The following is a 14933-nucleotide window of genomic DNA, read 5'->3' as shown; positions in this document are numbered from 1 at the left end:
CCTTAAGAGTTCTCTCCAAAGCAAATCCCAACACGTACACACACACACTCACACCCCACTAAAAAAACCAAAACAAAACAAACACCCCAAGAAGTAGATCAGCAGCATCCAGAGCAAACTTGATTGCACACAACTCCTCCAAGAAAACATAGCCAAGGCAGTTGAGTCAAAGGGTGGATGCCCATAGCTATGGCTACATCAAATGTGCCATGAAAGAAATCTTAATGAGCAACATAGAGGGAAACAGAAGCAGTTTAGAGAACATGAGAAGAACTGGTGACTGTGCCGTTCTCTGGCGTTCTCTATACAAACAAGAATTCTGATCATGGTGGAATTCCATAGGAGGCAGGCAAAGCACAGAGATGGGCTCTCTCTGCTGCCACTATCCCATCTTTCCCGAAGCCACTGCCCCCCTCCCTTTGAAAGAGACTCCATTGTTGGAAGAGAGAACAAGCAAGCAGGAATTCTCCTTCGCCCAGCTGAATTGTAAAACAGATTTCCCACATGGAAGCTGGAGGAGAAAGGACAAAACCAAGGCCTGCCAGCACCACTTAATTTCTGGAAAGAAAGATGCCGGGGTCATGCCCATTTGCACCCTGTTATCTGGAAGTGCTTATCACAGATGTGCGACATATGCTTACTTGGTGGGAAAGAAAGTGTACTTTGCTTATGCTCTTCTTAGAGCTTCATATTTCCCAGAAAGGAAATCTGGGAAATGAAAAGGAGAAAAGAAAGCAGGCCCTGTATAAAGACCTAAGTCAAGAAACGAAGGGCAACACACTGTGTGAAGATGCATCTGGCTCCATCCCCACTATGGAACACGGACAGACCCCTGGAATAACCCCAGAGTAGTGGGGGAAATGGTAACCAAAAAAGCAACACAGCACAGAAGTGGAATAAGTGGTGAGCAGCCAGCCCCGGAGGGAATATTTTCAAGGCTGAATTGTTATATCTAATGGGGTATTTCACAGCAGCTTGAGCAGAGCTCCTAATCACTGTTTTAGATGTGCAGTTTGTAAAAATGACCCATCCCATTTTCTAACTAGCCCAGGATGTGTGCATGCATGAAACATTCACACTGTGGGAGGCAGGACTTCCTTTTGCCAAAGAAAGGCATGCTGATTATGTTTCAGCAAGGCTTGTTCTTCTATACGTTGGGCATCATTTACTTCCTCTGTACAACTCTAGCAATATTTCATAGCTCTGCTAAACTACTAATTTTGTCAGAGGGTAATTTTGGGAAGGGGCTGGCACACTGATAGCGCCATTCCACCCCCAAGTTCTTTTGGCACAACTGCCCACCTTCTCAGCCTCTGGGCTGCCATCCAGGGGGTCATGGAATTCTTCAGTGGGGACTGGGTCTGGGCTGGGAGCTGCCAACTGCTGTCCCCTGCTTTACAATATAGTTTGAGTGTAGGAATCAACTGTACAGAACCCAACAGTCAGGTGCTTGACAGATAGTGGAGTAGATGTTTTTTGCAACTCTTCGATGTTCTAATCTGCGATTTGCTCTTTTATTGTTTTTATCTTTGTCTGCCAGTGAGAAAAGGTGGTTTTTCACAACCAGCCTATAAAAGCATATTAAATAACCAATTAAATGTTGGAAGTGAGCAGGGAGGAGATTCAAGAAGTAATGGAACCAACACAAGAGGTTTACTTGATATAAGGTAGGCTAACAAGCACACGCCATGATCTCGTCACCGGAGGTTTAAAAGCTTAAGTATTATTTTTTCCAGTCTTGGCTACCCTATTTGTACAGCAGTAAGTACATGGGGGGTGGGGAGGAGAAACACAGACCATGAAGATGTAAGGAAAAAAGTCTAGAGAAGAGAAAGGTCCCCAACGCATGGAAGAGGCCAACTCCTTTTCTTTGTCAAAAGCCCTATTCTCTCAAGGTAAACCGTGAGAGTATTCAGAATTCACAGCCAAACAGCACAGCTACCTCTAGGCTTTCAGTGATCAAGTTTCCTATCAGAAACAGCTTTGCTGGACAGTTCCATCCAAGCAAGGAGGAGTGAGATGAGCTCACAGCAACAACCAAAACCAGAAACCCCTCAAAGCCCTTCGTCAACAGAGATGGATCTACACCTGGAAACAAGTTGGTATTTGTAGGGCTTTGACCTTAGTGACTCTTCCTACCAGAAGAGGGTGGGGAATGCGTCTTCCAGCCCCCCAAAGGCAGGATGTTTCCTTGCAGCTGCTTACAGTATTCCTGACAAGTTGGCAATGCTATGCACATATTAAACTCTAATCAATTCTTCCACAACAAGACCTCTTTATTACACAAAGATTACACAGACACCAGACGTTACAAATTAAAACAAAACTTGTCAATACACCAAGCAACTGAGGTAAGCAAATGAGGGTGGTGTATTGACACTGAAACCAGTTTTGTTTTAACTTGTAACATCTGGTGGATGGTACTTTATCTTTGTGTAATAAAGAGGTCTTGTTGGTGGAAGAATTGCTTACAGTATTTGCAATCCACACCTTGCTGGCAAAGCCCCCACCGCATCCAAACCCTCAATTCTTGCTTGCACTTAATCAGCTTGATCTATTGCACTTCCCCTTCTCAACCCGGATCTCAAGGCTGTAATCCCCTTTATGGCAGGGAACACCTGAATAGTATCTACAACTCTGCAGGTACTGTCAAAGAAGAGCTGGAAAAATCTGCAGCACCACCACCTCTCACATAAAATCCAGGGCCTTGCAGAATGCATGACTACTGTGTTTGCTTTAAAAAGCGTGTTTCTAGTCCTCATGCTTGGAGGAGAAAACTGATCAGTAATTTCTGCTAAAAGCAAAGGCCAGCTTTACAAATAAATCCAAAGACAATCACATCCAAATATTACTAGTCTACTTGCCCACATATACCCATGTCAATCGCTGAGGGAACATATTCTGTGATGCTTTCCTGCTTCGTTGTCTAGAAGCAATATTAACTCACTACCAGCGAGTGGCTATTAAGAAGCCTGGCTCAAGCCATAATTCAGAAAGTCAGACAGCTGCCTTCATGTGCCCAGCTGACCTTTAACACATCTGCAACTCCCCACACCACAAAAGGAGTCACTTTTGAAATTCGGGGCAATTTCAAGAGCAGTTTGCAATGCAGACATGCTATCACTCCAACAAAATAATGTTAAAATTTTGACCAAGAGCACTCAACACCTGGGTGTGCCTAAAAGAATTATCTGAGTTGTGGTTTCACAGTTTCTGAGCTTCTCACATAGGAAACTGCCATATACCGAGTCAGACCTCTGGTCTATCTAGCTCAGTATTATCTACACCAGTGTTTCTCAACGTTTTTGGAGTCATAGACCGGTACATTATTCATGCACAGTTTCCTGGATCAGCAGTTAGTAAGGGGGTTGCTCCCCTCACAACCACGCCCACCCCCAGGCACCTCCCAAAAAACAGTTTCGGGCAGTTTTCCAGAGTTCATTTCCAGGCAGCCTTCTCCTGGATAATGTTCATTTCAAGGAAGTGAAATGAATGTTATCCAGCAGCAAGGGCTGCCTGGAAATGAGCTCTGGATAGCTCCTGGTGGCCCCCGCCCACCCAAAATTGTTATTTGGGGGGGGGGTTGATTTTTATTATTGATGCCTAACGGACTGGTACACAATGCCTTGTGGGTTGAGAATCCCTGGTCTACACAGACTGGCAGCGGCTTCTCCAAGGTTGCAGGCAGGAATCTCTCTCAGCCCTATCTTGGAGATGATGCCAGGGAGGGAACTTGAAACCTAGATGCTCTTCCCAGAGTGGCCCCATGCCCTCATCCCCTGAGGGGAATATCTTACAGTGCTCACACCTCTAGTCACCCTTTCATATGCAACCAGGGCAGACCCTGCTTAGCTAAGGGAACAAGTCATGCTTGCTATCACAAGACCAGCTCTCCCTACTCACATAATATCTTCATTCAGTAAAGTTGAGAAATAGAAGTATTCCTGTTCCCGCCCTCCTTTTTTCAATCCAGAATATCAAACACAAAGTTTCCAAATGCTAAAAGAAAAAAAAGAGAAAGAGAGGAACTGAACTGTGCAAAAGATCAAGTTGTGCAAAGCATACAGATTATGTCCATTTATACAGCTCATTCCAGGAGCTGTCAAACTGGGCCATCGCAGGCTTTGCCTCAGACAGAAAGAGTGCATTTGTACCTTTCCCCAGTTTAATAAGATAAAATCAAGTTTACTTGTACGAGACGCCCCAGGCTGTCCTAATGTGCATACTCCAAATCAGAAGAGAGAGGCATCTAGCCGATCTCCCCGATTCCTGGCAACAAGCTAGACAGACCAAGGCTTCCATTTGTGTCAGGGGATCCAGAGGTCTCTACTTATAGATGTCCTAATTCTACTCCACAGCACATCCTTCAGCCAGAAATACTCGATTTAAACCACACAGAATACAGTATGTTGTGGCAGTTTTCTGGATTTTTCTTTTGCTTGCTCATTTCAACAAACGATGAGAGGAAGGAAGGGAAAGAAAACAACAGTACTACTAACAGCCCTATCCTACATATGCTTACCCAGAAGTAAAGTTACACTAAGTTTAAGGGGGGTTACTCCCAAGTAAGCATGCCTAGAATTGCAGCCTCAGCCTACCACTGGTCTAGGCCTGCAAGTTTTGGCACTCACTAAGCATCCTCGCTCAGGTAAGAAAAGAGTCCCTCCTGCCCTGGTCAGGCTGGTTACCAATTCCCCCTCCCCAGCGCTCCATTTGCAGCTTGGCCTGTTTGCTCCAGTGGACTGAGGCAGCCAGCAATGCAGGTCTTGCACTGCAATGCACCGATTCCTGCTCTTGGCAGAGGATAGCCTTATTTCTGTGCACTAGTCCAACTGAGGCTCCCACCTGGAGAATCCTGCCACGGGTTTGAGAGGGGGCTGGGCTAGATGACCTCCTGGTTCTTCCCTTCTCCACATTTCTTCCAGCAAACTTGCCAATGTGCACAAGGCACAGAGTCCTTAGAAGGAAGATGCTAGCACATTTCTTGTGCTTGCTGCACACACCTTCTCGCCAAACTAAAGCCAAAGATTGTTTGCCAGAGAGGACACGTCTGCAGGTCCCGAATGCTGCCTGGCACTCACACTGGACACAATAAACAGACACCAGTGGGGCTAGTGTGCAAGCAAAGCACGAGATCTCCCCAGAAAGCTTTCGCACCACTCCAGGATCCCTCTCTGGCCTCACTAACGGAGGAACTTTAAGGATGGGCCCAGCCATTCAATGCATCCAGGGAAGCCAACCGACCACTCCCTGCACAAACAGCACTGCACCGTATTTACTCCAACACACCACACCACTGTTCCCTGTACGAGGGATTCCCAGATGCTGTTGACTACAACTCCCATAATCCACAGCTGCAATGGCCTTCGGCTGGGGACTATGGGAGTTGTAGTCAACAACATCTGGGAATCCCTCTTACAGAGAACACTGCACCGCGCGCGCACCCCATTGATTTGATCTCCCCGCCACGCGCCGACCTCCAACTTGGACCCACCCCATCGCACTGCTGCCTCCCCTGGAAAGATCTGGCCAACCAAGCCTGCCCATACAGCCCTGCCCGCGGTACCCTGCTCCTCCAGCAGCCAGGAGTACCGTATTTCCCCGGGTCGCGCCTCTCCTCCCTTACCGTAGTTCCCCCTCCCAAGGCCGAAGCCATTACCGTATTGCCCCCCGGCTACCGCATTTCCACGCTGATTACCGTATTGCACCCCCCCCCTCCTGGGCTCCCCCCCCCTTCCCCGGCCGGATACAGCTTGAATCCTCTCAGGATCTCCTTGGCCCGCTCCTGTTGGCCCGCCATGGTCCCGCTCCGACGGTCTTGGCTGGGCGGCGGCACCCCCGGCCCGGGCCGGGCTGGCAGGCCTGAGCGGGGCGGGGGGGAGGAGGAGGCGAGAGGGCGCCGGCTCGGACCCCGCTGCGCCCGCCACACTACCCGCCTCAGCGAACCACCCGGGGAGGTCCCAGCGAGCTCGTCCGAGCCAACCAATCAGCATCCCCCGCTCCCGCCTCCGCACGCTAGAGTAGCAGCGACGGCGGCCAATCAGCGGGCGAGGACGACCGCGGCTGGTCGCTAAGGAAGGGACGCCTTCTCTCGCCAACCCAGGAGGCGCGGGATGGGTGTCGCTACAGGACAATCTTCGCCGAAAGCGGAAAGGGTGCGAGGGAGGGGCTTCAGGTTTGCCCGGAGCGGCCGCCGGGGGCGCCGTCAGATCAAAGCAGTGGCGCTTGCGGCTAAGGGCTCCCCCTGGCGGACAGAGAGAGGAAGGTGAAACGGAACTCTTCACTCCGAATTCCCACGATGCGGACAGTAGACACGCGGGATCTCGTCGTTCACACGCGACGCCGAGAACCCCTGTGAAATTTGTGCAAACCTGTGGGACTGACCTTGCTTGCATCCCCTTCGTGAGATGTATAGGGGCTAACCCATGGCAGAGGTCCCTAGATGTTGTTGGACTACTACAATTCCCCTACTGCTACTAAAACGCAGTGTACAACCCCATTGACTGGGGATGATGGGAGTTGTAGTCCAAGAACAATATAAAACAGGTGTATTGATGCAAATATGTGTTCTCAGAAACATTTCAACATGCAGCTTCCCACATATTCCCATCTGACACATTTCTTTCCCCCCTCTGTTTCTAAAGCTGTGGTCACGCTCATGCTCAGTCGCCCGGCGAGCACACCACTCAGGACAGACTAAAGAGGATGGGGTGGGGGATGCAGGTGTGGAGGCCTTGGACTTCGGCCCAGAAGTCCAGGGTAAGATGAGCACCTCTGTTTGAGAGAGCTTCTTCAGAACTCTGCACTTATTTAATAGATGCACATCCTTCCCGTCTGCAACACAGAAGTGCTCCTACAACAGTTCACATTTCAGAGACAAAATGCAAAACACTAAAAGCACCATAAAAACAAAACATACTAGAAGCTGCAACTACACCAAATAAGACCACCAAAAGCCTGGGGAGATAAAAAGACCCTGGCCTGGCACCAGAAGGGCATCAAAATAGGTTCCAGATGAAGAGCCTCTCTAGGAAGAGTCCTCTACAGTTGAGACACCACTACCAAGAAGGCCCTGCTCTCCTCACTCCAGTGGTGGGGGCACCCAGATGAGAGTTTTCGACAATGACCAGAGTGTGAGCAGATGAGGGAGGAGGCCAATTTGCTGAGCAGCCAGCCCCCTTGGGGTTCTCCAGCAGCCAGTATTTAATTACTGCTCCTGAACACAGAGATTCTACTTAGCCATCATGATGGATCAATCTACCAGTCTCCATGGATTTGTCTTGCCTCCCACTTACCCCGAAAGCTAGTGGTCGCCATCACATTTTACGGTGATGGATTTCATACACTAATCTGCATTGCATCAAGAACTCCTTTCTCTTCTCTGTTCTGAATCGGTTGCCTATCCAGTTCATTAGGTGCTAGGGATGTGCACGAACCTGTTCGGAGGCCTCCGAACAGGTTCGAGCACCAGGTTGTTCAAAGTTTGGGGGGGGCGCACTTACCCCTCCCTTCGCTCTTCCCCTGCTGGCGCCCGGTATTTCCCAAGTCATAGGAACATAGGAAGCTGCCATATATAGACCATTGGTCTATCTAGCTCAATATTGTCTTCACAGACTGGCAGCAGCTTCTCCAAGGTTGCAGGCAAGAATCTCTCTAGCCCTGTCTTGGAGATGCTGCCAGGGAGGGGACTTGGAACCTTCTGCTCTTCCCAGAGCAGCTGCATCCCCTGCTGAGGGGAATATCTTGCAGTGCTCACACATCAAGTCTCCCATTCATATGCAACCAGGGCAGACCCTGCTTAGCTAAGGGGACAAGTCATGCTTGCGACTACAAGACCAGCCCTCCTCAGTCCTATGGGGCGGCAGCATACTTCCCTTCCACCCCATTTGCACTTTGGCCGGAAGCAGCTGACACACGCATTGTAATAAATAACATAACATAACATAACATAACATAACATAACATAACATAACATAACATAACATAACATAACACACAAGCAAATCTGACTCAAAAATCCTAGCTGCAGCTTCCAGCAAACACACTCTCACGCAGTGATGTAGTTGCCAATTCAGAAGCTGCACCTCCATGACAGACCCCATGGCCATGTCCAGCCCAACAGCCAGAGAAGCCAAGGAGTACTGTACCGGCGCTCTGTCCCTGCGCGCCCCCCCTATACACCTGCTCGCTCTTGCGCTCGCTCTCGCTCTCGCTCTCGTTCTCTCTCTCTCACACACACACACACACACACACACACAGATCATTCTTGCTCAGTGCTGTAAGAAGTTCCCCATAAGGCTTGTGCACCCCAAACTCCTGAAATGACTCCACATCTGGAGAGTCCCCCAAGGATTTGTCTGGGTCTGGCAGCTCTCACGGGGTCAAGCCTTGGCTGCCTGTCAGCTTCCATCTCAGGGTCACATCCATTTCCCCACATCCCCAAGAGACGCGCCTTCCTCATGTCATGGGGGAGCGCAGACCCCTGGCTTCTCAGCAGTTCCCACATAGCTAAACTCCAGACGTTCCCTCGTTCTTCATTCCCTCACACACTCAGCCAAAAGCTGCGGTAGTTAAACATTCACTTGTTATTGATTGAGACCAAGCAAACATCACTTGCTTTGACATTTTGCTGCTGTTTGTACACAGTCAAGCCAATACTGTGAGAAATGTGTCTTGCCACTTAGCAAAAATGGGCCTTTAGGCTTTTGAGGCCTAGCATGAGATTTCACTAGGCAGCACACATCACCGTTCTATCACGATTGTCACCCCCAAAATAATCATTTATTTATTTACATTTTATATCCCGCTCTTCCTCCAAGGAGACCAGAGCTCCTTCCTTTAATTATTCCTTTATTCAGCACATAACAGATTATGGTTTTATTTTTTATTGGTAGACTGCCATGAGACTTTTGTATGAGGCGGTTTATACATGTAATGAATAAATAATAATGAAGAAATTGTCCTACACACACACACACACACACCACACACACACACACACACACACACACACACACCTTCCCTGAGGGGAGCAAGAAACATGCAGAGAATATAACCTTGAAGGTTTCATTGCAAACTACAAACTTTGGCTTGGATCCAAAGAACTATGAGAGGAAGGAGAAAATGACGTAGTAGCGTTCCATGGATTCTTGCACAAGCGCTATGGGGAACCTTGTGCAGTGCTGAGCCAGAATGTGTCAGGGGATGCATTGCAGTACAAGAAATGTGGCAAACGATACGCGATAGCGCGTAAGAACACAAGTGGGCCCTGAAAAGATGTTGAAAAGAGCTTGTGTGAGAATGTGTGCAAACGAAGGCCAGCTTTATCACACAACACTCCTCTGCTAAATGGGGAGCAGCCCTTCCATGGGTGGAAGGAAGAGGTTCCCAACCTCAGGTCCCCAGCTAGGATTGCCAACCCTGACTGAAGGCAGATCCCGGAGACGTCCCCGTTCCTCCCTCCCCACCCCGGACAGCAATCACCAGCTCTTAGCATCTCCAGAATGGTTTTCCAGCATCTCCTGGAAGGTTGGCATCATTATGCCCAGGAGCCCACCTGGAGATGCTGCCTGGGACAGAACTGGGGACCTTCTGCATACAAAGCAGGTACTCTGCTATCACTGGGTTATGGGCCCTGCCCTTACAGAATAAGGGTAAGCAGTTCGAGAGGTGGTCAAATTTGCAGATGACACCAAACTATTTAGGGTAGGGAAAATCCACAACGGATTGTGAGGAGCTCCAAAAGGATCTCTCCAAACTGGGGGAGTGGGCAACAAAATGGCAAATGCGGTTCAGTGTTGGCAAGTGTACAGTGATGCACATTGGGGCGAAGAACCCCAACTTCAAGTATATGCTGATGGGATCTGAGCTCTCGGTGTCTGATCAAGAGAGGGATCTTGGGTTGTGGTGGACAGCTTGTTGAAAGTGCCGACCCAATGTGCGGCCGCTGCGAAAAAGGCCAATTCCATGCTAAGGATAATTAGGAAGGGGTTGAAAAAAAACTGCTAATATTATAATGCCCTTATACAAAACTATGGTGTGGCCACACTTGGAGTATTGCATACAATACTGGTCACCACATCTAAAGAAGCACATTGTAGAACTGGGAAAGGTTCAGAAAAGGGCAACCAAGATGATCAGGGGCCTAGAGCCCCTTTCTTATGAGGCAAGGCTACAACACCTGGGGCTTTTTAGTTTAGAAAAAATATGTCTGTGGGGAGACATGATAGAGGTCTGTAAAATCATGCATGGAGTGGAGAAAGTGGATAGAGAGAAATTCTTCTCCTTCTCACATTCCACTAGAACCAGGGGTCATCCCATGAAATTGACTGCCAGGAAATTTAGGACCAGCAAACGGAAGTCCTTTTTCACACAATGCATAATCCACTTGTGGAATTCTCTGCCACAAGATGTGGTGACAGCCAACAACCTGGATGGCTTTAAGAGGAGTTTGGATAACTTCATGGAGGAGAGGTCTATCAAAGGCTACTAGTCGGAGGGCGATAGGCCACCTCCAGCCATAAAGGCAGGATGCCTCTGAGTACCAGTTGCAGGGAAGTAACAGCAAGAGAGAGGGCATGCCCTCAACTCCTGCCTGTAGGCTTCCAGCGGCATCTGGTGGGCCACTGTGTGAAACAGGACGCTGGACTAGATGGGCCTTGAGCCTGATCCAGCAGGGCTGTTCTTATGTTCTTAGAGTAGGCTGAGGAGAAGAGTCCTGTTGAGGTGCCAAGGATTCCCATAAATAATACTAATACGATTGCACATGACATGTTTGATCAGGAAACAAGCATTTTGGTAAAATTAGACAGCTACCTTGACAAAGAAGGATGTACCATACAGAAAGCGGCAGTGGTGGAGGAGGTGGAGGCCAGAAGAAAAGAGGTAAACCCTCCCCCACAAAAAAAAACTAGTGGGAAAATTGAGCTTATTTTATTCTATTCCATTCTATATATATAAAACACACAAAACTCACGTCTCTGGGAGGTTCACAATAAAACAAATTAAAACATTAACATAATATAAAAACAATGATTGTTTATTTCTTCATTCATTCATTCAGCATATTTTTATTTAGCGAAATATTTTTATTTGTTTTTTATTTATTTTAGTTAGTTAGGAAGGAGCTAGAAGTTTTAAGAGTATGCCTGCGAGTAGGGGTGTGCATGGAACCGGCTCCCTTCGAGCTGATGGTGGGGTGGGGGTGGCTTTAAGGACAGGGGAGGGTGCACTTATCCCCCCCCCGTGCTTCCCCCTCCGGCCCTCTATGCATAAATAGCCCGGAGGCGCAGCAGTGTACCTCCTTGCCACCCCGTTGTTTCGCTGACCAGAAGTGCCATGTGCGCATGTGTGCGTTGCGGGCGCACACGCAGCACTTCCGGTCACTTCTGGTCAGGGAAAGAACGAGGCGGCAAGGAGGTACACTGCTGACCCGCCGGACTATTTATACACAGAGCCCAGAGAGGGAAGCGTGGCGGAGCGGGGGAGTGCGCCCTCCACCTTCCTTAAAGCCGCCCCCGCCCCCGTGTTTGAACCGGTTCAAACGCGGAGGTTCCAAACCTGTTTGGCGTTCTAAGCACAGAGCACTGAACAGGTTCGTGCGCATCCCTACCAGCGAGTACGTGCTCCTGGCGTGAGCAGCGGCAACATCTTCCACACATTTCCATGTCATTCGGCTCATCAGTTTCCGGTTCTCGAGCAGCACTGCCCTCCTATATTTGAAGTTGGGTGTCGATGCAGGTGGCGGAAGGAAGTGAGGCCTGGGAACCCGGCATTGGCAAGCTCAGACAGCATGGAAACACTGAAGATAATGATCCCTAAACTATGCTGCACTCACTGGTAACCTGTAGTTCAGAAACTTCAGTTAGTTCAAAATGCAGCAGTCAGATTACTCTCCGGGATTTCTCAGAGAGAACATATTATGCCTGTTTTAAAAGAGTTGCACTGGCCGCTGGTATGTTTCTGAGCAAAATACAAAGTGCTGGTGATTACCTTCAAAGCCCTAAAGGGCCTAGGACAGGCCTGCACAACATGAGGCCCGGGGGCTGAACCCAACCCACAGGGACTATCTTACTGGACACCAGGTATCATCCTGCAGCAACACAGGAGCTGGAAACTGCTTACAGCATCATCCTGTGCATGCTTTCTCAGAAATATGTTCCAAGGTGTACCCAGAGAGGCTTACTCCCATGTAAGCATGCCTAGGATTGCAGCCTGAAAGCAACAGTAGTTTAGGGAGAGGAGAGGACTTGGCATTTGTTTGGGGCTGACATGCCCCACTGATTGAGTAGCTACAGGACCTATTTTCTGGCAGCTATACTTGGTTGAAACTATGGTTCCCTTGGCAGGGGGAATAGATCCACAAATAACTTGTAATATTTTTAATTTTAATGTAATGCACTAAAAATTGACCTCGGCCCCTGCACACCAAGTTGGGGATGGTTCCAGCCCACCAGGGCATTTGAGTTCTGCAGCCCTAGCCTAGGACCTGAGAGAGCGCCTTCTTCAGCATGATCCCCACCACACATTAAGGTCATTGAGCGAGGTCCGTCTCTGGCTGCCGCCAGCTGCAACTCAGGGACGGACTTTCTCTGTAGCTGCTCCTGGGCTGTGGAATGCACTCCCGATGGATATTTGAGGCTTAAGCTCTCTACCAGGCCTCAAAAGGATCCTAAAAACACACTTTTTAGACTGGTCTTTTAGTGATGTTTAAATGTTTAAACTTTAATAGTTTTTAATAGGTTATTAATTTTGTTATCATCTGTTTTGTTTATGTGCACCACCTAGAGTAATCTGGGTGAGGTGCAGTGTTCCCTCTAACAGGGATTCCCACATGTTGTTGACTACAACTCCCTGAATCCCCAGCTGCAATGGCTTTTGTTTGGGGGTTATGGGAGTTGTAGTCCACAACATCTGGGATTCCCTGTTAGAGGGAACACTGGTGAGCTGGTATAAAAATGTCATTAAATGATGATGATGATGATGATGATGATGATGATGATGATGATTGATGATGGATGATGATAAATGAGAAGAAGTAGCAGTGAACCACGTTCACTGGAACCTGGCAATGCCAACCACCTTACTTGTGGCTAGTCCTGTGAAGACACCCATTACTCATGTGTGGAAGTTGGATCCCGAGCCAGGACTTGTGGGCCCTGGATTTTTTCACTACCTGGCACACATACACCCCTGCCCAAGCAAGAAAGTGGTTGTAGTACACAGAAACATTTGAGTAAAAACTCAGTATTACAGGATTAAGCCCTGCTAACCCCTGCTAACTGGGCAAAGAGGCACCTTTTTTAAGATGGTGATTCTCTTTATTTAGCAGGTGGAGAGTAACTGGCCCTCTCCACCCCCAGCACAGCATCCCTCCAGTGACTGTTGCTAGTATCTATCTTATGTTCCTTTATAGATTATGAGCCCTTTGGGGACAGGGAGCCATCTTATTTGTTTCCTCATTATTTCTCCATGTAAACATCCTTTGGAAATGTTTGTTGAAGAGCGGTATATAAATATTTGTTGTTGTTAAGCATCTCAGTTTTCAGAGCTTTGAAAAAACCATGCCCTCCTTTCTGTTATAACTGTGTTTTCAGGTTCATCCAAGGAGCAATATAATTCTCTTTCTTTCTTTCTTTCTTTCTTTCTTTCTTTCTTTCTTTCTTTCTTTCTTTCTTTCTTTTTCCCTCCAGAAAACAGTGGTGTGATTAGGCTGTTGGTGAGAATGAAAGGGAGCAGACAGTGGAGAAGTTAAAAGCTGACATTCTGCATATGGGTTTAATTTGTTTGTAAAGGGCTTTGAAATGCACAAACACATATGGCAACAGCATTTGTCAGCAGCTCCTGCTTGGCCTTTCTCTTGATTCATTGTGAATTTGGAAATAAGATACAGTGAGTTGACTTGAACTGTCTCTCTGCCCTTTGTAGCTGTTTGATTGTCTGCATCTCAGACAAGATAACAGATATTTACTGGGCAGTAGTACAGCTGATACCTCACACGACAGCTGTGATGCACCAATAAAAGGTAAGTAACTGACACCTTTGAAAGCCTGCTGGTTTTGGCCCCAAGGTAATTTCTTTTTTTTCCTGGACACATTAGCAGTTATAGCATACTAGTAAGCACTGCATAACTTTATATGCAATATAAAGTTGCACTTTACAAATGCAGGTATTCAAAGGGACTTTTTGCTAATTTCCCACACATACAGCACCTTGTTTCTTAGGTAATGAAGAAATAATAAAATTATTCTAGACATACTAACTGTTATTTTGATCAAAAGGCAGGGCATAGATCTTCTAAATGAATAAAATAAATAATTAAATCAAATGAAAAGACAACAGCATCAAGATAGCGGCTGACATAGATGAAAGAAGCACTGGTGCTACGGGAGAATCACCCATGTAAGACCAGTGCTTTTGAATTTCCAGAATAACATTGCACAGGTGCTGGTTGGCTGGGAAGGGGCCGAATTTCAACAACCTCTCCTCCACCTAGAAGCAATCTGTGCCAACCAGAAATATGTCCCTGAGGGCTGTGCAGCCATCAGGGAAATAATTTTGGGTGTTGCAGAATACTATCGGGGGGAAGGGGAGGTTGTCATAATTTGACCACCTGCTCAAGAGTGGATGTTGTAAACCTGTCAGGCTAATCTAGAGCTATATATCAGCAGACAGAGCGTGAAGTAGGCAAAGGGTCAAAAGAAGAATGTCAGAGCCAAGCAGTAAGCAATTTCCAAACCAAAGCCAGTCTGAGTTGTTACAATATCCAGTCGGTCAAATTAAGTCCAAGTCGAATTCCACAAGCAGAGTCCAAACGGTCTGGAGTCAAAGCACAGTCAAAACAAGCAGGAACACAGCTGGGTAGCTCACCAAAGCATGACGTTGCTACCAGCAATGCGGCTGTGGTGAAGCCATCTTAAATAGGCTGAAGCCAT

The 14933-nt window shown here is 47.7% G+C and overlaps 1 protein-coding gene across 1 annotated transcript in view; it reads right to left on the bottom strand.

Moving 5' to 3' along the window:
* Positions 1 to 6012, bottom strand: part of PDE6D (phosphodiesterase 6D) — a 34087-nt gene extending 28075 nt beyond the window's left edge. Inside the window, exon 1 of the mRNA XM_053311782.1 lies at positions 5751 to 6012. Coding sequence (XP_053167757.1) covers positions 5751 to 5800 — 50 coding nt within the window. The 5' untranslated portion in view covers positions 5801 to 6012. The remainder of the gene's footprint in view (positions 1 to 5750) is intronic.
* Positions 6013 to 14933: the final 8921 nt, after the last annotated feature.

This window comes from Hemicordylus capensis, chromosome 3 (genome assembly GCF_027244095.1).
Source record: "Hemicordylus capensis ecotype Gifberg chromosome 3, rHemCap1.1.pri, whole genome shotgun sequence".
Taxonomy (NCBI): Eukaryota; Metazoa; Chordata; class Lepidosauria; order Squamata; family Cordylidae; genus Hemicordylus; species Hemicordylus capensis.
The sequence above is the reverse complement of the archived record's forward strand: the minus strand, read 5'-3'. Positions and strand labels throughout refer to the sequence as shown.